This window comes from Anser brachyrhynchus (assembly GCF_964034855.1).
Source record: "Anser brachyrhynchus genome assembly, chromosome: Z".
In the NCBI taxonomy this organism is placed as follows: Eukaryota; Metazoa; Chordata; class Aves; order Anseriformes; family Anatidae; genus Anser; species Anser brachyrhynchus.
Genome location: NC_137697.1, coordinates 6,335,470 through 6,358,084, shown reverse-complemented (window position 1 = coordinate 6,358,084; position 22,615 = coordinate 6,335,470). Strand labels below are relative to the sequence as shown.

General features: G+C 42.4%; 1 protein-coding gene across 4 annotated transcripts in view; it reads right to left on the bottom strand.

Moving 5' to 3' along the window:
- The window catches only part of LOC308185398 (phospholipid-transporting ATPase ID-like), an 87,388-nt gene that overhangs the window by 19,429 nt on the left and 45,344 nt on the right, over positions 1–22,615 (bottom strand). For all 4 annotated transcript variants that reach the window (XM_080573410.1, XM_080573409.1, XM_080573408.1 and 1 more), the window contains 13 exons: positions 20,771–20,869; positions 19,741–19,802; positions 18,329–18,401; positions 18,070–18,140; positions 17,140–17,222; positions 14,014–14,172; positions 12,960–13,048; positions 7,440–7,636; positions 5,425–5,633; positions 3,162–3,205; positions 1,448–1,613; positions 856–1,044; positions 363–478 (listed from right to left, as the gene is read on the bottom strand). In XM_080573410.1, the coding sequence (XP_080429536.1) occupies positions 363–478; positions 856–1,044; positions 1,448–1,613; positions 3,162–3,205; positions 5,425–5,633; positions 7,440–7,636; positions 12,960–13,048; positions 14,014–14,172; positions 17,140–17,222; positions 18,070–18,140; positions 18,329–18,401; positions 19,741–19,802; positions 20,771–20,869 (1,557 nt within the window). The remainder of the gene's footprint in view (positions 1–362; positions 479–855; positions 1,045–1,447; positions 1,614–3,161; positions 3,206–5,424; positions 5,634–7,439; positions 7,637–12,959; positions 13,049–14,013; positions 14,173–17,139; positions 17,223–18,069; positions 18,141–18,328; positions 18,402–19,740; positions 19,803–20,770; positions 20,870–22,615) is intronic.

Genomic DNA, 22,615 nt, shown 5'->3' with positions numbered 1-22,615 from the left:
ATGGAATTTAGCTGCCAAAACACATATATAGTGCTGTTTCAGGTGTTTTCCCTGTCCTGCCTGGCTTCCACTTCCTACTCCATAGTAATGCAGCTCTTCTGAATGTCCTGCATTGTATTTGACATTCACATCCAGATGTTCTGGGTAACCTAGTGCAGTTCAAATGGTACTGGTGATAGCTGATTTGATACCTAAAGCTTTTGAAATTAATTTCCCTCTTAATCCCCCATGAAATATACATATACATATACATAAACGTATATTTGATGTTTGGGTGCAGCTTCTGAAATCTGTTTTTTGTCTCAATTATGTTTCCATGCCTGGAGAAAAGGCAGATTTGCAGTGGAGAAGAAAACACTTACATTCAGATGTTCAGTGGTCTCCTCCTTGAGAGAATCACAGGATGGATGAAGCAGTTCATAAAGAATGGTGTCAGCCCCCTTGCAGTATAAAGTCAAGTCCCCTTCTGGACTCCGCACTATAAGGAAGAAGAGAGAAATTCTACAGATACCAGAATGAAGAACTCAGGATTGCATCAAAACAAAGGTTTTCAGACATATCCAAACTCTAACAAGTAACGGCAGACTCCCAGGAATCAAGATGAGCTTTGCTTAGAACAGAAGGTAGTGCAACTCCCGTCAGCCTTAGTGGTAGCACCACAGGCAACTACACCCAGATTGCATTGGTCTGAGAAGATGCTCTGTTAGACTCTGTGGTTCCTACAAGCAGATCTTCAGGCAGGACATCTGTATTCAAAAAGTCAAGAACAATTTGTTCTTAGGGTACTGGTCCTGCTGCCAGTAAAGGCGCTTAAAAGCCTGAAAAGCCATGAAGAAGGGAGGAAAAGGAACATACCGATAACTGACATTCGCTTGCGGACATTGTTGAAATCGAGAATAGCCAGCAGTTTGTAGATTTTCGTTTCTCCCATTTCCACAACAGTGATGGTCTCTGGTGTGCGAGCCCGGAACACAAATCCGAAGTTTCTGGCAGCAGTGACAAGAGCTCCCTCATCAGGAGATTGGGCCTGATACACCAAGTTACCTGACGTGCAAGAAAAAGAAGTTATGTGGCTTCTACTTTGTTTCTGAGATTAACAAATATAAAATCAAATATTTTTGGTAGCAGTTATCTATGTGTGGAATAGAGAAGGAGCTGGACAAGCCGTCTGCCACCACAGGAAATCTGTGGCACTTGCAGTTTCTGCACATGAGCTGCAGTGGTGGCAGTAATGTCATCTCCACCACTGAAACACACGGGGAGTAGAGGCTCTGATCCTTTCTGCTCCCATGTGGCAACTCCAAAAACGCTAATTTACGTGTTGCCATACTACAGAAAATCACCAGGGAACCGAAAGGACCAGTAACAGCTTCTGCGAAGAGCAGACACACTGTGGTGGTGCAAGGTGAACAGAAGCACTCAGTCTGGTACCTTTAACAGTCCTCACCTTCTTTCTTCTCTTCTGGCATCACTGTGTGACAAAGTGAGAGCAGTCGGAAGAACCTGTGGGTTGGGACATCACTCAGCTTCACAGCTTCGACCAGGCTGTGGTCATAGAAGGCGAACTTTGGGTCAGCTAACGGGTTGTATGAGAAATCAACCTTCTCTGTGTTCTGCAAAAACATGGCTTTGTGTTATTTGTAGAGCTCTCACTGATGCCTGCCCACGACAGCCCCCCTCTCTTCCTTACGTTTGCAGAGGTCCCTCTCCCGCAGGGCTGTTCATGACAGAGACTGATCAATCTGAGTAAGTGGGAAGTCTCAAAAGCTACTGAGTCAAAGCAGAGGGCAGGCACTTGAGGCGCCTTTCAGAGCAGCACTCAGGCTGATAGTCTGATTATCCAAAAAGATGCCTCGCTGTACCAAAGCAAATGTTCCTACAGGATCCCTACGAAAGAAATGCCTGCCTTCAAAACACGGCTGCTTGGGGGCATCATCCTCCTGATTTCAATGGTTGTCCAGGACAGGGGTGTGTGGAGGCCGAATTCAAAAGGCTGTGTTCCCCACCCTATTCTCCCAAAGCAAGAAAAAGCCCTGATATGGAAAAAGATGACAGACAAGTGATGTAAAGGTTCAGCTCCACAGGCACCGCCCTTATTGTCCGAAAACAAGGAGTCCCAAGCAGAGGGGAACATAGCGGAGAAACAGCCAGAAGCTCAAAGCATGAAGTGTCACGGAAGAATGCACTGCAGAGCCTGCCCGGGATGATCCTGACTCCCGCCCCATCCCAGTGAGCTCAGAGTTTCCAGGATGGGAGTCATCCATCCTTCTGACCTGCTCCAGCTGACATTCAGCACTTGCCACAAGAGCACAGCCCCCCCACCTACACTGATTTGCGCAACAAGGCCTGGACACTCCAACTCCTTGAATATGTGGGCAGCATCCTTTTAACCTGCAGGACTCTGCTCTATCTTGTATCAGGGGCAGGAGGAGCTGCTGGGCGGTGAATTGGCAGGAGACCAGCATCTCTCCCCCGGCAAGCCAGCCCTTTGCATTTTGCTGCTTGCGCAAGGGCAGCCTGGTGGGACAGTGCTCAGTACAAGCAGCCAGTTTCAGTGCGTAGCTTTAAAGTGCCTCGAAGAGAATCACTGTAATGAGGAGTGGGATTTTCGTCATCATTTTGCCATTTGTTATTTGGATCACTGCTTGCAGTTTTCAGACATTTTAAGCAGTGAAATCCAAGATGTGGGTTTGTGCCAACAAGCAGAGGCTGGATAGAAATGGAGAAGTCACTCATTTTCACACTTTCCAGTGTCCAGACATAGAGGAATTTGACAGTGACCTTGTTATGCATATGAACTGAACTCACTGATTCCCAGCCAGAACTTTAATTCACTGCCAAGGATAATAAAATTCATCAGTGTCCAAGTTTCCAACCAATATCAATGGCCAAGTGTTCAGAGGAATTGTGCATGCAGTAGGATGTCATTTGAAGCTGAAGGAGCAGTAGATACTCAGGCTGCCCAACCTGCAAATTCAAAGCAGCCTTACTGGAAGGGAATGCAACTCTGACAAGCCTCTGATGCCCACAAGAGAACACCTCCCTGCTGTCAGGATCAAGAGGAACATGAACGTGAGTATGTCTGGGTGGGATTTGTCTACTGGCACCTATGCAGGCAGGTTCACAGAAAGCAGAGATTCTGCTAGCACTTGAGCACTTACCTCAGTTATTTCTATCCTTTGCCCAGACATGTCATACACATCACCTGCAAGCAAGAAAGACTGAAGTTATAGCCATAAGCTTCAGATAAGAGTTCTCTGAGCTTCTCTACCAAAAAAAAAAACACGAATGAATGAATGAATGGATGAAGAAATAAAGTGTTTTGAAGCTAGTATTAAATTAAAAAGTGTGAGTAATACAAACATCTTGACATGGGGACTGGGAACTGATGATTCATATCAATCAGATCCTATGCCAATCTATGATAAAATCCAAGGACTGACAGATGCTGAAAACAAAAGGCAGTTGCCATAAAGATGACTGGCATTTGGGTAAAGAATTGGCTTCTGCCCAGAAGGGACATAGTGCTAGGAGAGTGTTTTCAGGGTATGACTTCTCTTGCGCCTTTCTTTCAGAATGGGAGACAAAATCCAGCTCCAGGATTATATTGAGTTTGTAGCAGTTCCTGGACAACCAAAGAGAAGCTGTCGAAGCACCTTCTTCCCATGCTTAGGTAGCAAGGCTGCTGCATTCATTTTCCCTGAACTGATAATCTAGTCACAGAAATGAATGACGTCTCGTCCCCAGTGAATGGAGTTTCACTACTGAAGCCTGGACAAAAATTTCACTAGGAAGCCCTTGACTGTGCCCAGGCCAGCCAGAATCAATACTTCATTGAAATAAGATTGAAATACTGCAAGTTACATGAATGACCAATCCATACCTGTACCAGCAACCTCAACTGTGACGAGTACAGTCAGGTCTAATTACTAGTACTCCCTCATAAAAGCCCTGAAGTTGTAGAAAGAAACTCAGAAGCAATCTTTCCTGAGAACTGCACATCAGTCGATCCCGCTGGGAACTGTAACCAAATGGCTATTAGACACCTCCTCAAGTCGGTGCCTAAGCCTCCATAGCCTCCTTCCTGGCAGCAGAACCAATTCATTCTTTCTTCTGGCATGACTTTCAAAAATGCTGCGAGTGTAAAATCCAAAGTGTTCTGGAGTATCAGCTAAGCATTTAGAAAAAAAATAGGTAGTAGACTGTCTGCATTCTTTCCACTTATTTCCCGTTCCATTCTTGAACACACATCCAATGTCTATGTTAACATTGGTGACATCCACTTTAGAAAAATAAACTAGAGGATATATGAATAAACAGACTGAAATTTTTCAAACGGTTTAGCAGCACCAGCTCTGGTCAGCATAAAAGTAATGTTACACACGCTGTGTTGCCCAAATACAGACAAAGCAAGATTTATAGGAAGAAGTAACTCCTTTAATTGGACCAAAAGGCTGCACTGAGAAAAAAAGACAAGCTTTCTGGCACATCAGTCCATCAGCAGGTCTGATACAGGCAAAACAACATCCATCTCCAAATAGGATGTGACTAATTTCTCTGGGGGAATGTAATGATGTTAATCAATTAGTCAGTTTGTGAATGGTTAGCACCTCTTGAGGAGGGTGAAGAAAATTGCCAGGGGCTGTACAATGAAGGAGCCTGTTACATCAATGGCTATTAGGATCTAACAAAGCTACCAACTTCTGCTTAACACTTTTTCCAACTCCCTACAAACTTTTCTTTCTTCTAGTAGGTCAAGTAAGCTAGGACTGCAGATGAATGACCGCACCACTGACTAGACACTGACTGAAGGTTAAGCAGCCTGGAAAGGTGTGGAAAGCCACTGCTCATGATGGGAGAAATGACTGAATGCAAGAGGTAGCAGTGTAAGTAGCTGACAAAAGTTACAGACAGCACTGTGAGGAGTGGCTGATTTCACAAGCAGATAAGAGGGAATTGTGAGAAACACCTGAACCCTGCATATAGCTGGAAGGGAGGACTGGGGATGTTTGGGGGAGTAGAGTTTTGCAGGGTTAGTAATAGCTGGGTAACCCTATCAATAATAATATGAAAGACTGAAATCACCTAGGTAGTGATATCAGAAAAAATAACATATTTGGGTACAGATGTAGTAAAACTGGGATCAATGAGGGAAAAAGTAATAAGGTGCAGGTTCTTTAGTTGTGTGGATACTGGGGCAGGAAAAGGGAGATAAAGGGGTAGCAAAAAGGGGAAGCAAAGGACAGGAAAACAATATTAAGATATTTAAATAACATAATATCTGAGCTGTCCAGGTATATTTGACAGATAGCCCTGTATCTGATGCCGCGGCTTCTTATAAAACACTCTCTTCTGTATATCGTACTTGTTTTCTCTTGACTGAGAGGTGTAAAACCCAGAGAATAAGACAAATGGATAAAATACCGTAGGATTTGCCGTTGATGGAGCACTTGTTGAAACACATGATGTTCTGAGTGAGGGTTCCTGTTTTGTCCGAGAAGATGTACTTGATCTGCCCCAGCTCTTCATTGAGTGTAGTGGTACGGGCCTGGGCTGGCGTGTCGTTCAGTGGGTAATACATTTTGCGGTCCCAGTCAATGTAGAAACTGTTACCCAAGCGTATAATCTCTACGCTGGTAAACCCAAAAGAGAAGGCAATGGAATATTTATTAGTTTAAAGGACAAGATCTTTATCTTCTGCTACCATTAGCAACTGCAGCTAGAAGACAACTTTGAAGGCAATGACAGGGCATACTCATCAGGTTGTCCTTAAGTGGCTTGTTGTAAGCAAAGCTGAAGCAAGCGTCACTGAAATGATCTGATAGTAAATTCATATTAGTAATATAGTAATATTAGTATTTAATACTATAATAATATTAGTATATATAATATATATATGTTAGTAATTTAGTAAATTCATCTCCTTTATTTATGGAACAACTTCTCATAAATATATTTGAGAATTTTCAACAGTACACAGGAAATTTCACAAATCTGATGCTTTCTTTCAGCCTGCACTTGCTTCAGTTGAGGCTATCTTTTTGTGACAGAAGTTCTTAGGCTGGGCAATGAATTAAGAACACCACCAATACATCACTTTCACCCAGACTACCCGAGTGCGACATTAACCCTGCTGTGAACAAGTGACAGTCATTCACGCAGGTCAGACAAATATTACTGGACTGAAAAGTGAGGCGGCAGCAGCAGGGTGTTTCATTTTGTGCAGTTTAGGGAATGTTTTCAATGAGATTCGGGGCTGATCTGCTCTGTGGTGCCTGGGGGTGAGTGCAAGCAACCCAGACCATCAGAACAGGTGAGTCACTGTGTAACTCAATACAATCATGGAGCAGTATCAGCTCACAGACAGCATGAATTTCCACTTTGCTGCTGGTTTAACACACTGGGGAGGAACGGGATGAGTTCCTCGTATTTACCAACACAAAAGAGTCTTAGAATGTAACTTCCGACCCTGCAGCTCTGAGTGTAACTCCTCACCCTCTCAGCAGCTCCAGGAAAAGGGCAGCAGCAGCAGCTAAGGGCTGTCCTTTGCGGTTTGACATCGCAAACTTTTCACAAACATTCTCTGTGAATGAAACAGCAAGGGTTTGCTCTGCAGGCAGTAGCAATTCTCCCTGAAGATCTGGGTTCAGTGATAAATTACACCAACCTAGTCAGTCTACACTGCAACCTCAAGGTTTTGGAGGCAATTCATCCATGATTCCTACCCTTTAACCCTGCTTGACTATCTGCAACAACCAACACAGCACTGTGTTCTCTGGGAAGTGATGGAGCTGACTGTGTTCATGAAGCAACAAGTACGAGAGATCCTCAGCCTGATTACACCTACTTACCTGGCAATCCACACCTCACCTGAGCCTTGAAGCCACCTCGAAGAATGGGCTATTCGCTTTGTTTGGTGGGCAGTGCAAATGTGAGAGAGCAAGAAGCTTACCGATAGCAGGCTTCCAGTCTCACTCCCAAAGCATCCTGCCCTTACACCTCTCCTTCAAATGTAAAGTCATCCTCTCCTGCTCCAGGGCTCACTGCTGTCTCAGCTCCAGCCCTGACAAAGACCTCTGAAGCCAGCAGAAAGCAGAAAAGCAAAGCACCACTGTGTTTTAGAGTTACACTTCAAATGTTTTTAGGCCTTGTCAAATAATGTATGGTCATGGGGTGGAGAAGAAAGGGTCTCACTGAAAAAGACATGTTTTTACCCCCCTGTCCTTTTAAAATGACACGGGTCTTGTTAAGACCCATGAAAAAAAAAAACGGTGGCTATGAGGTGTCTTCACTAGATGTCAACAGCATAGAGCTGGCCTTGGCTGTGTGGGATCATCCACAATGGGGTTGCATTCACATCCAGGAAAAATTCTGCTCCCAGATAAAGCAAAAGCTAAAACTCTCCTAGGTGAAACATGAAAGGAGGTTCTGGCACGTACCTGACGTAGAGTGAAATTGGCACCACTGTGTTTAGAATGATCACATATGACCAGAACATGAGGAAGCCGGAGTAGGAGGCAGAGTTGACACCCTCTGCCCACGGCAGATAGACTTGGAAGTTGTAGCCCTTATCAGACTCCCAGATGCCATTGCCAATGGCTAGGATAAGACACATCAGTGCTAAAAATCCAAAGATCTGGAAAAAAAAAAAAGAAAAAAAAAAAGAAAAAAAAAGAAACTGCATATTAGAAACTGAAATTGTTATTTACAGGTTAATTGGATGACCCTAACCAAAAGGGGTTGAACAGCTTGAATCACTGAGGAAGGCTCCTAGGAGTGAAGGAGGAAAACAGGCAAAAATATGACACTTTGTCTCAAAGATGCCACTACACTGTGCAGTCTTTAGTGATTTGGGGCTTTAAGTAGAGAGTAGACTAATTTTAAGTAGAGATCTAAAATCGGGTGCTCATGGGCAGCTGGCTGCAGAACATCAGATCTCATTAGAGGTGAGTTGAGCTGCTGCTCTTCAAATATCTGGCTGCATGTTTGGGAATAGAAACTCTGTGGAGGACTTCTTCTGACTGTTAGCCTGATGTGCCATAGTTTCCTCACCATTTCCGAAAAATTAGTAAAGATAATTTGTAATGCAGGAAATCCAGCACTGTGCAGGTTGGAATTCAGCACTGGATACCCTTCTGATGGTTAAAGGAGAGTTAATCACTGACTTAGAACTAATGGTTGCCTTGGTACCTACCATCACAATCTGATTACATTTCATTTGAGCAAACAGAAAGCAACAGAAGCCAGTGAGGTGTATCCTTGGACTTTAGGGAGGCCTATTTCACGAAGCCTAAAGCAACCAGGGGAACAGCAACTGGGAAGAAAATTCCAAAGCAGAACACCTTAATGAAAATGGGGACTTGCTCAGGAACACAATTTCATAGACACAAAAGCATTACATAGGTCATAAAAGTTTTTTGTTGTTGTTATTGTTGTTAAACAAGATAATAACAGCAATACAAGTACTTGGGAAAGGATAAAAAGAGAAGGGGAAGAAGGAAAGCTAGTAGAAATTAATATGAACCGCAATGAATTACAGACCTTGTGACTATCTAATGGTGATGCAAATACCAAGAAAACAGTAAACTCACTAATAGAGTTGTGGAAAACGCAGACATTCGACAGACGTTCCTCCATGAATGGTGGAGGAATGAAGCAGAAGGATGTATCTATCCCATATGATGTAGCAGGTGGAAAAGACAGTACACCTACTGTGACAAGGAACAATATGTGTCTCTGTCTGCTAATAATAAGCATTTTCAAAACAGTGGGTCCAGGTAATTTAAAGCTGAAAGCTTTAAGGGACTGAGAAATTTTCTTAACAAATCAAGTTAATTTTTAACAATGCTTTAAAACTGTGAAGCTCCACCATACTGAAAATCTGTTAACATAATTGCAATATTTCAAAGGTTGAAATGGTGACTGTGGGAAAGATAAACAGAAGCTAGCATGACATCATTCCTGGACAAATGATAATAAAAAAAAATTCTGTTGATATCAACTTCTCCAAATATTTGCCTTAAAAATCTACCATCCTAATAGAAATGTGAAGATATGGAATCAACAGGCTGCGCAACAGCACAATTAAAAATCTCAACTATGGTCATTAGTTCATTATTAGAAATTATAATAATTAGTCATTAGAGGAAATATCAGTGCACTGGGCCATTATGTATAAGGCCACTCAGCAATAACCACGATACAACAGTAACCAACTATTTTTGAAAAAATAAGTGTGGTACAAATGTAGAAACATTGCTGGTATAGCAGATGTTTGCATTGCTGAAGTAACCTATGAGGGGGAGAGTGATACTTTATGGTATGATTTGAATCACTTGGTTAAAAGTTCATGTCCAACCAACTTGAGTTTTAACACCTAGAAGATGGTAAATGGGGACTTCCGTAAATAGACGTATTGGGCTGAGTTTCAGGAGGCACGTTTATTTCCCACAACCATAGTAGTTTTTCTGAGCAATTGTGGGAAGCCCAATAAATTACCCCACTGGTGAAATGCAGACAATATTGCTTGCTAGTAAGGAATGTGGTGTGGTGTTTATAAACCTCTGTGGCCAGCACTAAAAACAGACTTCTTTTTGAGCTGTTGTAATCAGGATGATCTAAGGATATGTGAGAGGCATGACCCAGGAACAGGTTATGTCCTTTATTAAACCAATAGATGGAGAAAACAGATGAGCCCATCCATTTTTAGAGGTATTTCAGTTGGTCAAGAAAAAGATTTGACTTCTCTCTGCAGACCTTGTCTGTTATAAAAGAAATTAATTAGAAAAGGCACCTGGCTCTTTTATCCTATCACTGTACCCTAAATGATTCCTCATTGCCTCAGAGGTTAAAATTTGTCAGTTTGTCAACATAAATCTATCTAGGAAATTCAGTGGACGATTTAGCAACAACCATACATGTGGGGCAAGACAGCTGAACTCTAATACTGCAGCTTGTGTCTACTTACTACTGCATATGCTTTATGGCTTTATTTTGCTTTATGTCCATTTTGCATGACAATGCTCTTGTCCCTAACAGCTCGATTGGCGTGCAGTCCTCACACTTACACAAAGACCACTAACATGCTCTTTACTTTCAGACAAATGTGAAAGACTGAGCCGTTAACAGTGGCCCCGGAGATTAATTTCTCTACAGAGAAACAACTGCGTGCAGGATGTTGTAATCATTGCCGCAGCTCTGCAAGAGAAGGATGTGAATAAACCTGATCACAGACCGGTGACACTTCCCACCATCAGCAGCCTCCCTCTCAGGGACCTGCCTGTGCAGAGATGGATCCTCTGCAGGACTGAGTCAGACTTTTGGAAGGAGGAGCTGACTTCAGATAGACATTTCCTTTCAGATTGACAATTAAAACAGTCTCGGTTTCTTTGCTGGCACTTTGAGTTCTGTTCCAGGATTTTAAGCAATAAGGCATTTAGTGATGAAGGAGACAGCTATATTATCTGAAAATGCGCCCCCCTCAAACCTGCAAAAAAAGTAGGTATTGGAGGAAAAAACATTCCTGGCTCTAGCAGTAGTGGCCCTGGCTGAGGAATATTCACTTTTTTCCCCAAGAAAAGCTGTGTTCCTCTCCTGCTGTTTTCTGCCCTGTGCTGCCAAAGGGCCTTGCAGTGAGAAATGCTCCCTAACATGAACAAACAGTGATGGTTTCCATCTGGAAAGGTTTATTCCCAGTTAACCCCTGTAGGGACAGACCAGGATCAATGCTGAACCAGGTCTCCCTTGGCATGCCCTGCCAAAAACTGATTTGTTCCTGAAGTTTTATGGGCAATTAAACACAAAATAGCTTTGCCAGTGTTAACATTGAACAAGTTTCATTAAGCTAAAATAAGCTATTTATAGCAAGCTGTGGCTGCTTGTATTTCCAAACTCAAGAGAGCAATATAGTGCCTCCTTTCATTACTGCGCTTCGCAACCATTGACCACCCAAATTGTTGGAAGGACCCGATGCCACATCCCCTTCGGTGTGCCAAGAGCCTGTTGCTTGCGTTAGGGCAGAGCTGTACTTAGACACCAAAATGTTAGGTGCCTTAAAAATGCATAAAGGAGAAAAACACATGTTTGGCTCCAACAGTGCCCAAGAACCCAGGCAGAGGCTGATGCAATCCACTGCAACTTTCTCTCTCTCTCTTTTTTTTTTTTTTTTAAATGGAGCCAAGAAGTAAATCCATCTTGCTCGCATTGATGAAGAGAGGCCAAACAGACTGAAAGCTCTGGGTGGGACCCTTGACTTGTGAAAGAACTTTTGGCAAACCTTCACTGAAAGCTAAATTCTGAGTTCGCTGCACAGTTTTTCTCTGCTCCATATCTTTGCTCTTTGGATCCCCTACACCTCTGTTCCCTGCTGCTTTCCAGATGTAGCAGAGCACCTTTAAAAACATGAAGTTTTTCAGAAACCTGCAAAATTCTGAATGTTAGATGCCCAAATCTTGCTTGGTGTTGCTGTCCCCTTAAGTTCAAGGGAAGAAAACAAGCTGATGATAACAGGCAAGAATTTCACTTGGCAGAGATTGGTGTTACTAAAGGGAGTATCCTCACTGTACACTGAGCAAGGACTCCAGAGGGCCTGAAGACGACCCTGGAGTGGCTGTCTGTGCTGTGGCATTGCTTTACAGCAAATATGCACGTGCACATGTGCAGGACACTACTTCACAGCTCTGGCAGTCTAACCACCATTCCTCTGGTGCAATTTCAGTCTCATAGGCACAACCTGCTCTGCCGAACAACATCTCCCATCCCGGGACTCAACTAAAGAGCTTTTGGGATTCTGAGAGAAAAACAAAAGGACAGGGTCTGGGACAAATTGGCCAGGACGGAGATTAGAGATGTCTGTGCTATGAGACATACAGTCACAGAGGGCAGGGAGAGCTCAGAACAGCCCTGCACAGGCTTTGCCCTGGGCTGTGGTAGGCAGGATGCTGTTGGACACCTCAAGCTCTGTCTTCCCCATGGCATGCTGCAGTACCACGGGATGGATCCGGCCCCCAGCCTGGCTGACGGGTGGGATGGAGAGCAAGGGCAGGAGAGAAGACAAGGAAACAGATGGCACTGATGTGTGACCACAGGAACAGCCAGACCTTCCCAGTGTCACAAACTGAAGGCAGTGCAGTATGCATGAAAAAGCTCAACATGATTGAATCTGAAGGAAAATATAACCTTGAAACTAAATAGCTTTTCTTCAAACAGCATTGAGTAAAGCACCATCAGAATGCATGTCTCTGAAGAACAGCAGTAACAACCAGAACGGTCCCTTCCCTGAGCAGCTTTGAACTCAAGAGGTAAAATCTGCGGGGAGTCTGCAAAAGAATCACTACCTCTGCCTGGAAGTGTTTGCCATTTGTTACAACCACTGGCTAGTGTAAACCTCAGCTTAGGTCTACTTTATCATCTGTGGAGAGTGCCTGCAATATAAGATTAGTGTTCTCAAATCTGCCAGCTGCTAAAAACATCACTTTCTGGGTATTAACAGGACCATGTCTAACTTTTTACCCTAATGTGACAAGACAAAAGTTCGCATCATGTAAATTAACAAACTCAATTACCAAGTCCTATGCAGATATCAAAGCTGCCAAGAAATCAGGAAGAAGAGGGAGAACTGCTAATGTTTATATAAATAGAGAATGACAAAATTACTAGGGAAAAAGGCATTTGTGGGCTTCAAAGTGATTCTCACAAAAAAAAAAAAAAAGTAAAGCAAGCAAGAGCACAGCAAATGAAAAGCTCATAAGAAAGGTACTTAACATTGTCAATGTAATGGCCTTGCTTTGCAAGATGGGTTCGCAGAGGCACTACAGGACTCAGTCTGCTAATACATTTCTACAGAATTTTTCTTTTTATCATGAGTCACTTCTGATACTCCCTCATTTGTGTGGACAAAGAGGTGGAGCATCTGGAAACGAACACAGCTGAAGAAATTAAGCTAAACTAATCAGACTTACCATCAACACAAGGACGTTCATGAGCCGATCAATGCTTGTCCTCTTAAAAGTTGTTTTTCCACTGTTCTGCATGAGTTTGGTGTCTGGCCCTGGGGATGAAACGAGTTCATGAATTTTAGAAATAAAGTTTATCAGTTCTAAAACCAGTTCCCTCTGAAGCCTCACTGTGCTATACAGCATAAATACCCATCACAGCTTTCTTGAAGGTAGGTACATACAGTATACAGTGCTAGTAGGAAATTTAGGCAGAAAAAGGTTAAGTCTCTTCCCTTAGATTATATGGAAAGGGTCACATAAAGCCATTAATTCTGTATTTTGATCCATTCTCTTTTTTCAGCAGTCAATCCTCCCTTTCAGGTTGAATTACTTTTCACAGAATACCTGATACTGCTCTGTTATTAGTGACATGTTATACATTGTCTCATATGTCTACAGCACTATAGAAACAATAGAAGGTCTATGCTTGTAAAAAGCAATATAGTAATAGTCTACAATAATATCATTGATGACCCTGATATTCCAATATGGATTGAAGTCATATAGAAATGCTGTGGAATTTTTAACTGGATATACTTAAGAGTGGGAAATTTTGAACAAGTCTGGGGAGAGACACTCCTATTGACCCAGCATGGATCACTGATGGCAGATTTAATTCAGATTTAATTCTTAAGTGCTTTCATATTGAGTGACCAAGACTTTTCTCATATACTTTGCTGCATGTTTTTCAGAAATAAGAGCCTACTTCTGCTAACAAAAACATTTAAGTAAGATCGAATGGGATGTTATAATATATCATTTGCAACCCAGTTTTCTCTTATAGCCTAATGTTAAAAATTTCAGGTTAAAATCCCCTACAGTATGCAAAATTCCTAGCCTAGATTTAAATTAAGGGATTGCATGCATTGTTTTGCCTTTTTTTTTTTTTTTTGGTTTTAGCAGTTAGAAACATATTTTCCAAAGAGGAAAATATTTGGTTCATTTGCCCTTACTAGTGTGATGTGCTCCTGTGCTAAAGCTTTTGTGCTCTGCAATTCACGTCAGTTTTTCTACCCACCAGCATAAATAACGAGACCAAAGCACCACTCTGTGTTCCTAATAGTACAGCCCCTCAGCAACATCTTCTCATTGTCCAGGGCATACTTCTCTCCTCGAAGAGTAAGAGTTCCTGTGAACTTATCCAGCTTGTTATTTGGTGCCTCACATCTGACTTCACCTGTTTAAGAAAAGAAAAAAAAAAAAAAAAAGCTGGTAAAAATCTTTGTAACCTAGAAATATGTCGATTAATACTGCATTCTCATGTTATCCCCAGACAGGGAATACTATATAGTAATAATACATTGTAACTGCAGTTCCCTGCTGACCCTGTCATGCCCATCCTTTATCCTACATTTACTGATGTTTTGAGGTATTGCTCTTACCCCATATCTTGTCATAATCCAATGGGCCACAACAAATTTGGATTTATCTTAGATTTTTGGAAATGGCAATTTTTTACTAGTAGAGTCCAAAATAAAGTTTCCACTCCTTTTATGTGCATGAGAAGAAATACTGAACAAGCAACATACTTTTAATCCTTTTACAGCAAGTTCGTCATGGTAGGATGTCACTGGATAATTTTGGATAGCAGTGCTGACCTCACATAATTCCTATTCCATTTGCTTTAAAACTGCATGAACCCAAGTGAGAAAATCAGTGCCTGAAGGCTGCAAGAGAGTAATTAATTGGAGTGTCTTTGTTCACTGTTTTTAATTTCATCTACATTATACCTTAAAGTCCCACTGGCACTTGAAAAAAGATGCTACTGTCTTTGTCCATGTAGCTGACACTCTAAGTGATTGGAGAACCTGTTTCCATTTCCACACTTATTTATTTCTTATAACAAAACACGTTCACATAAAACTGTAAATACACATACATCAGTATAAAAATTATTTAAGTCAACATTTGCACCCAACATCTGAAGATTCAAAGCAGAGTCCTGTGGGTGTAATGGAAAGAACTGGAAAATACAAATACACCTTACTGAAAGGGATTCCAAGATTTCAGTCTGTTCAGTTAATCAGTAGGAACATTAAAGTTATTTTGATCACAATCTGCAAATATCTACATAAGGACCAACATTTGCAGAGAATACAACTCTCCCAGCTGTTCTCAGACACAAACACACTCAGCTCAAGAGGTTGGAAGCAAAATCCAGAGAAGTGCAGAAAAAAAGTACAGCTTTAAGTATCATGGTAATCTCCACCACTGAAAATTTAAATTCAGGAATGGATGTTCTTTTCAGAGAAAAGTAGCTCTACTGTAGTGCAGATAAATCATCAAATTTGAAAGATGAAGCAATTAGGAAATTCAATGATACATGTGACATCATAGCTGATGATGCTGTTCTTGTGTTTTATCATCTAGTTGATCCAAGAACAATCAGACCTGTCCTCTTTAATTTGTAAAAGGCTACAGTAACCACACCTGTCTCATGACAGCCCTTGCAACCCCCAAAAAGCATAATGAAAAGAGAGGCTTTGCAGTGTAAGCTGAAACACAGCACAGTGAGACTGGTGAACCAAAACCAGGGCACACGATCTATCACTAGGAAGACTGTGCCTCTCACGCTACCGTTGGGACATGCCTTGAGTACCTCGTGCGTTAGCATCTGAATCTGCTTTCTAGTAGGTGGGTGGGTCTGAGATTTTGACATCAGAACGTATCCACTCAAATTAGTCTGACCACAAAAAAGTGAGAAGCTTGAGAAATTCACCCAGTGCACCTGCCCCAATGACTCTGAAAGAAGCTGTGCCTACTGTCTCCTTCTTCCGTTAACAGCAGGTTAATCTGAATGCATTTCACCTGAAAGAGTTAAATACTGCAAAGCCTACATGTGATAAGTAGTATGTAAGAGAAAAATATTGTTTCCTTACTTGTCTCCCAGTCCCTCACATCAAATCAAGTTCATCATTTTGCAAGCATCTTCCTTATCTGAACCATCGCAACAACAACAAACATCATAACTCACTGTAAGCATTCCACTGAGTGCCTGTATTAGCTGCTCAACCCTTCCCTCTCTTCCTCTCCTAAGAAATAATTAGATAAAGAATTACATAAATATTTAAATACTTTCACAGAGATAAGCTAGGGAAATGCAAGGTTGGGTCTGATTCCAGGCACTCTTCCCAGTATTCTTCCAAATATAAATCGTCCTGGGAAACATTTTATTTAGTATTGCAAGGAGGCCACTTTTATTTGCAGTATAACCAAAATAGAGATATAAAGGACAAATAAATATTTGATAGAGGAAATTTAATTTCCAAATGATTTTGAAACATTGTGTTTTTGATTATGCAGTATCAAGAATGCAGTATCTTTAAATAAGCATTATACAGAAAATGCTTGAAATATGTTTTAAGATTAAGGTTTTGCTTACAAATTGATACACACTGCAGCCTCCTCAGGAAGACAGTTAAGACATGCAACCTTGACTATTAACTTAGAACACCTAGCTGCAGCCGCAAAAGCATATTTCTCAAGACCTAAAGCACTCAGAACCACAGCCTTCACTTTGGAGAAGTCCCAACGTACTGAGCCACTGCTGAGCTGAGACCATACACAATATTTCACAAAACCTCAATGTTGAAAGCAAAAGAAAAGCCCATGCCCTTGGATGGTACCACCAGAGACTGTTTAAGCTACACTAACTCTCTGCCACATCACCACCATTTTTCCTGGAATCATTATTTCAAAGAGTGTTTTATTCTTCTTCTTCTTATTATTATTATTCCTCTTTATTTAAAAGCACTTCCTGAGAGCCTGCAGTCCTTGAGAAGTTCCAAGGACAGCAGCACTCACTCCACCCCCTTCCATACTGACTCTTCCCACAACCCTGCCCTCCTGTCGAAGCCAACAGGGCTCTGTGAAGCTTGACAGACACCCCTTGGTCTGTTCCCCCATCCTCTCTCTGCAGAGGGATGACGTGTGAGCATGGGGTATTCTGTTTGCAGTAGGTCTGGCTCCTTTTTCCTATATATGTGCTGTTACATATTTGAGATGCAAGACAGTGTGAAGAAAGGACGCCTTGACTGTTAACCACATCTGAGCTGCTGGTCCATAAATATCTTAAAATGCAGTCTTTTGGGGGCACTAATAGAGGAGAGAAATTGATATAAGTGAATTTTCTATGTAGACTCACCATTGAAATCTGTCAGTTTCTGAAGGTCTTCTCCAAGCTCAGCAGTGACTGTCAGTGCCTGCTTCACCTTGAGGTTTGTTTCACTGTAATAAATTTTATAAGGCATAAAAAACTGAGTCCAGCACTCCCTGAAAACCTTCCTTCTATTCTTGAGAACTGTATTCTTCCCTAGACACCTGATGGACCGTGCTATCATGGGCCTTTTCTACCTCGCCAAAGGAATGTAGTTGTCTTTTTCAGCTGCAAAGACATGCAGTCCAGAGGAATTCAGGACATGGGACCAAAGAGGGCAAGGTGGCTCTGCCACTGTCACCACAAAGTGTAGGACCAAGCATCCCATCTCCCTGAGCAGCTTGCTGTCTATCCTGCCACTCATACCACAGAATCCCCAGGTACTTGAGCATATAGGAGAGCTTTGGATCTTCTCCCATAGTATTCCTGTCCTGAAGTGCACTGAAGTCCTGGGACTAGCTAGCTGGGGAGGCGAGTTGAAATGCAACATCAAGAAGCATTTCATTTGTCCTAGGCCTCCTAAAAGTTTTCCCTGGCACTTGCATGTACCAGAACTGTGGGCTCATTTTCAGGAGGAAGCAGAAGGAGAAAATCCAAAGGACTGCATGTAGGGTCTGAGCAGACCAGGTCACCTAACCTCTCTGGTCTTACTTGGTCACCAGAACAACACCAAAGTCCACAGCTGACGCTAACTCTGGGCAATGTAGCAATGCAAATTGGGTCATAACGATGAGACCAGCTCCAGTTTATGCTAACTAATACAAATAAGCTGTAACCCTCTGACTTGTGGCTAGTTGTGCCCTGGAGTAAGCAAAATTTGGACCGAATAGACCATTGCGGCATCCAGGGCCACCCTACAAGATTTGGCCTTGCTCTGGCAGCAGTGACTGTCCCCCAGGAGCAGGATGGCTTGCTTACCCGTCCAGTTCGGCCGTTTCGATGTAGGTCAGGCTGTGCGGCTCGCTGCTCGACAGTAACAGCAGATCGGCCTGAACACAAACAAACAGACTGGGCATGAGTTATGGGCAGTGGCACCGCTATGCTGCCTGTGGTTTCTGAGCACTGCAGCTCTCTGGGGTTGTTGTCACCCCTGCTGACTAGTCTGCTTGTGAGTGACAGGCAATAAGAGCAATTACGGAGAATAACTGGGAGCAGAATGGAGAGAAACTGTACTCACCGTCACAAAGTTGTTGTTTTCTAGTTTTATTATATCCCCAACTTGGACATTCATCCATTTTTCATCCTTCAACCTGCAAGAGAACCCCCAGTAAGTAGGCACATAGAGCAAACACCACTTATGAACGTAGGGTACTCTGCTCTACTCCAGGCTGTATGTCTCATCAGGACTTGGGCTGATGGTAAAACGGAGCAGCGGCTGCCACTGTGTGGCCTGGTCTGTGGAAGGCTAAGGGACAACACAAAAAGCACTGTCCTGTCCAGGTTCTTCCTTCCTTCTCCTAAACAGCCACGGTGTCTCAGAAAGAAACTCTCCCCATCTTCAATGGCCTTCACAGCACGAAGATGTACAGGCACCCAGCTAAACTGCAAGCACCAGCATAAGTCATGATAGGTGTGCATGAAAATCCTAGAGGGTAAAACTATCATGATATATAAAAACAGGACTGCATATTCAAGCTGGAGTTCACCTCAGCCATCAACGTCAGTCAGAGTTGGGGCAGGACCTGTGTTTTCCTTTTTTTTTTTTTTTATTTAATGCAGAACGTTAACACATTTCTATTTTAATACGTGTTTACTAGACACAGTAACTAATAGACAGTAAACTAAGAAACTGGTTTACTTAGGAGAAAGCACAAAAAGTATGTTCCTATTCTTCAGTTTCCAGTTATATTTTTAACTGTTCAATCATCTGCTGGAGTTTACACAATATACTACTATCTATAGTACAGAAACAAAAAAAAATCACCAGAAACTTCACAGCTGTCTACAGCTGTGTCCTAAGGCTGCTGGACTCCATGGAGCTGCAAGCAAACAGCACATCTGTCTGCTACAACAGCCAAAGCCCCTGCTATTACTTCTGAAGACAAAGAACAGTGCTAAGCAGTACAATATCCAAGACACATTTGAAATGTTTTGAGCACATTTAAGTCTGAGGCATTATGCACATAAGTAAACACACTCGAAGTATTACAACATGGATGAGGAAGCTAGCTGTACTTCTTGATTTAAAATCACTTGTTGCTAATGTCTAGTGTTGCCTAATGTAGAAATACATGTTACAAGTATAGACAGGGAGATATCCTTGACTGTCGTTTCCAGGCTAAGGAGTAAAATATTATAATACTCCCAAAGTAGCACTTATTTAAACATATGTATATATCCATCCAGGAAAAGAAATAGTTTACTTTCTGCCTGTGCAGGGTCACAGACATAATGTCTGCACTGATTGTATATTGGGTTCTTTAAGCAGCCACATAATCCAGAACCACACTGCGATTTAACATGTTGAAAGACAATTCCATTTTAAATTGTTTAGTGATCTTTGGGAATCACAAAGGGGAAAAAACTAAATGCTCTTCCCAGTGGTTCAGTATGTTCAGTCAAAATTACAGCAAAAGAAAAAGGACTTACATGCCATTGATCAGGACCTGGACTGGGCGGTTGTTGACGTGTTTGTCGCTTTTGTGTCGATTCTGAAAATTTGATCATCACGTTAAAGGGCATTTCCAGGAAACCAAGCATACAATAGCTGTAGGCAGTTCATTAACATTTTAGGTTTTCACCCAGCTGGCTGAATGGGTATGGCAGATTAGACTCACAACTGAGTCATAGTTGAGCTCATGTTCAGCTAGTAAGACAGGACTGCAGAGAGCAGCAGGCAACACAGGGCTTGCTCTCAGAGGGAAAAGAGAGGGCAGGGCCTTATGTGCTCTTAGCACAGTCCTGATTCAAGTGCCATTGGTCCTGCCCATTGCAGTTTCATAAACTAGGCACCCAGAGAAACCCAACCTTCTGCTCTGGTATGGGAACTGGCCAGAGATGTTCTAGATGAACAGAGATGCTGCCTGGGGAAGCACCTCACCGTCTCTGGCCTGTCCACATGCAAAGCTGTACTGTGTCTCCACTGAGCTCCAGACTTATTTTACTGAAGGAAGAAAATCAGATGTTAAACTCAGCTCTGGCCTAGTCTCTCTCCGTGAAGTTGATGGAGCTTTGGCTATTAGCTCTGATGGGAGCAGATTTGGGGCAAAGTTGGGCAAGCATGAAAAATAACACACAGGTTGTATGCTTACTTTCCTAGAAGACCCTCCTACGTTGGGGCTATATGTCAGAGGATGAGTTGTCTGAAGCGAAAGCCTAAAATCAGACCTCTGTGCATGCATCCAGGCATATCCATTGGTTACCACATTTTCCAACATGCTGAACAGTTCCAGATAAAGTCGATGGAGCTGCTGAGCTGTTCAGCAATTAGGAAATCCTGTCTCCCTTTTAGATAATGAGCTATAAATTTGGGGATCTAATCTCAGACCTCATCTTGGCCGGAGATCAGTTCTCCAACTGCCCTCCGCTGACTGTATTTATTTGAAACGGTTAGCTTTAGTCACTGTGCTGAAGAATGATGAGCAAGCTCCAAAGTACACAACAGCAATACAGATCTTACAAAATCATCGATGGCATCCTTGACTCCTGATACGGCCAGCACCAGCACGAGGGGCACCACTGTTGTAAACCAGGCCAGTGAGGAAATTTGAGGAATCAGCTGTAGGAAGAAGAGATCTCAGATGAGATTTTTTTTTTTGTCTTTTCATCAGCTGGAAACAAAACACTGTTTTCTGTGGAAGCTGCAGACAACATTTTTCTACAATATCTGAATACAGAATAAAGACAGAAATGCAGCTCTGTCACTTACATGTGACCACACAAATATAGGAGAGCCAGGGAAGCCAAGCTTTGCTCACAAACCAAGCTATAATTTAGGATATAAACTGGTGTTATCAGGAAATGCAATGGGTTGCTCTTTATTTGTAACTTTGGGATCGCAAAGTCCCCAGTGGATTTTTCTGGAGGCACTGACATAGGCAAGCCTGATGTGAGGGACCCAGAGTTATCTGATCAAGGCCTGCTGTGCAGAGCCTTCGAAGTTTCAAATGCTTCAAAAGAATCATAGGATCATTTAGGTTGGAAAAGACCTCTAAGATCACCAAGTCCAACCATTAACCTAGCAATGCAAAGTCTACCACTGAACCACATCCCTCTCACTGCATCCATCAGAGTGGATCTGGGCAGTGTTAACTCCACGGGCATGGTTAAATTGACATTTATGCCACCAAACCAGTGCTTATGGAGAGGTGCTCTTTGGGATTGCTCCTTCCACTGCACTGTCACAACCCAGATCCTACATGCATCACCAAATCCAGCCAGAAGGAATGATGTTTAGGGACCAGCAGAGCCCCGCACATCTGTGGAGGCTGCAGAGCCACGTTAACTGTTTCCTTCTCACCTAACTGGGAAGATGCACTGGGCTGTGCCCATGGCACGGGGAGGCAGAGTCCCCACAGCCTGCCCATCACAGCCTCTCCTTCTAGTGCTACAGGGATGGAGTGAGCCAGCAGAAGAGGCAAAAAAAAAAAATAAAAAATGGGGGCATAGGGAGATATAAAAGACTAATCATTGCCTTCTTTAGCCTAATTGGATGAAAGCAGCAGAAAAAGCACTATGCTTTTATAAACAGTCACTCCTAGGTGGCTCAGCAAAAGACACAGCTGAATAATTTAAGGCAAATAGCTTGAAATACTGTAAATATGATAGGCAAACAGCTAGAGTGCAGTACAACAACACAGGAACAGTGCTGTCAGCTTAGCTGAAAAGGCACTTTTACTATAAGCTAGTTTCTTGGAAAATATATGTGAACTGAAATTTCCCAAATTCATTCCCTGTAAATAAGCACAGAAGATTATATATAATTTGGTGCAGGCTGAGCAAAATTATGCCTAGGAAGTCTTGAGTTGAGAGACTGTAAAAGATCATTTGAAAAAGGCAATTTTGAAAACTCGTGTGCACTGAAATGATTAGATTTAAAATATAATTACTGGCACAATCAAAATTGTACCAGTTGTTTTTGTATTTATTAATTTATTTATTTTGGATAATACGTATTCCAGTATGACTCAGTAATGACAGACTACACAGCTTTTTTTCCATATTCTAGCAAAGGGCAAAGGGGCAGAACTCCTGATAACCGATTTCTCTGGCGTGTCCAGCTTTCAGATATGGTAACAGCTTCATCATCGGCTATGAGCAAAGTGCAGCTTGATGCCACTAGGAGCCACAGGGTTCGGTGGTGTTGCCACTGTCTGGCATGATCCATGTTAGGCTCCTTCCTCACCCTGCTGGGCAGGGAGCAGCAATATTCAGCTTTATGCAAACGAGCTACAACCCTCAGCCTTCCTGATGTTAACTCCTTCTTTCCCAGGGAAACTGTACTGTTTACAAATTTGTCCTTTTT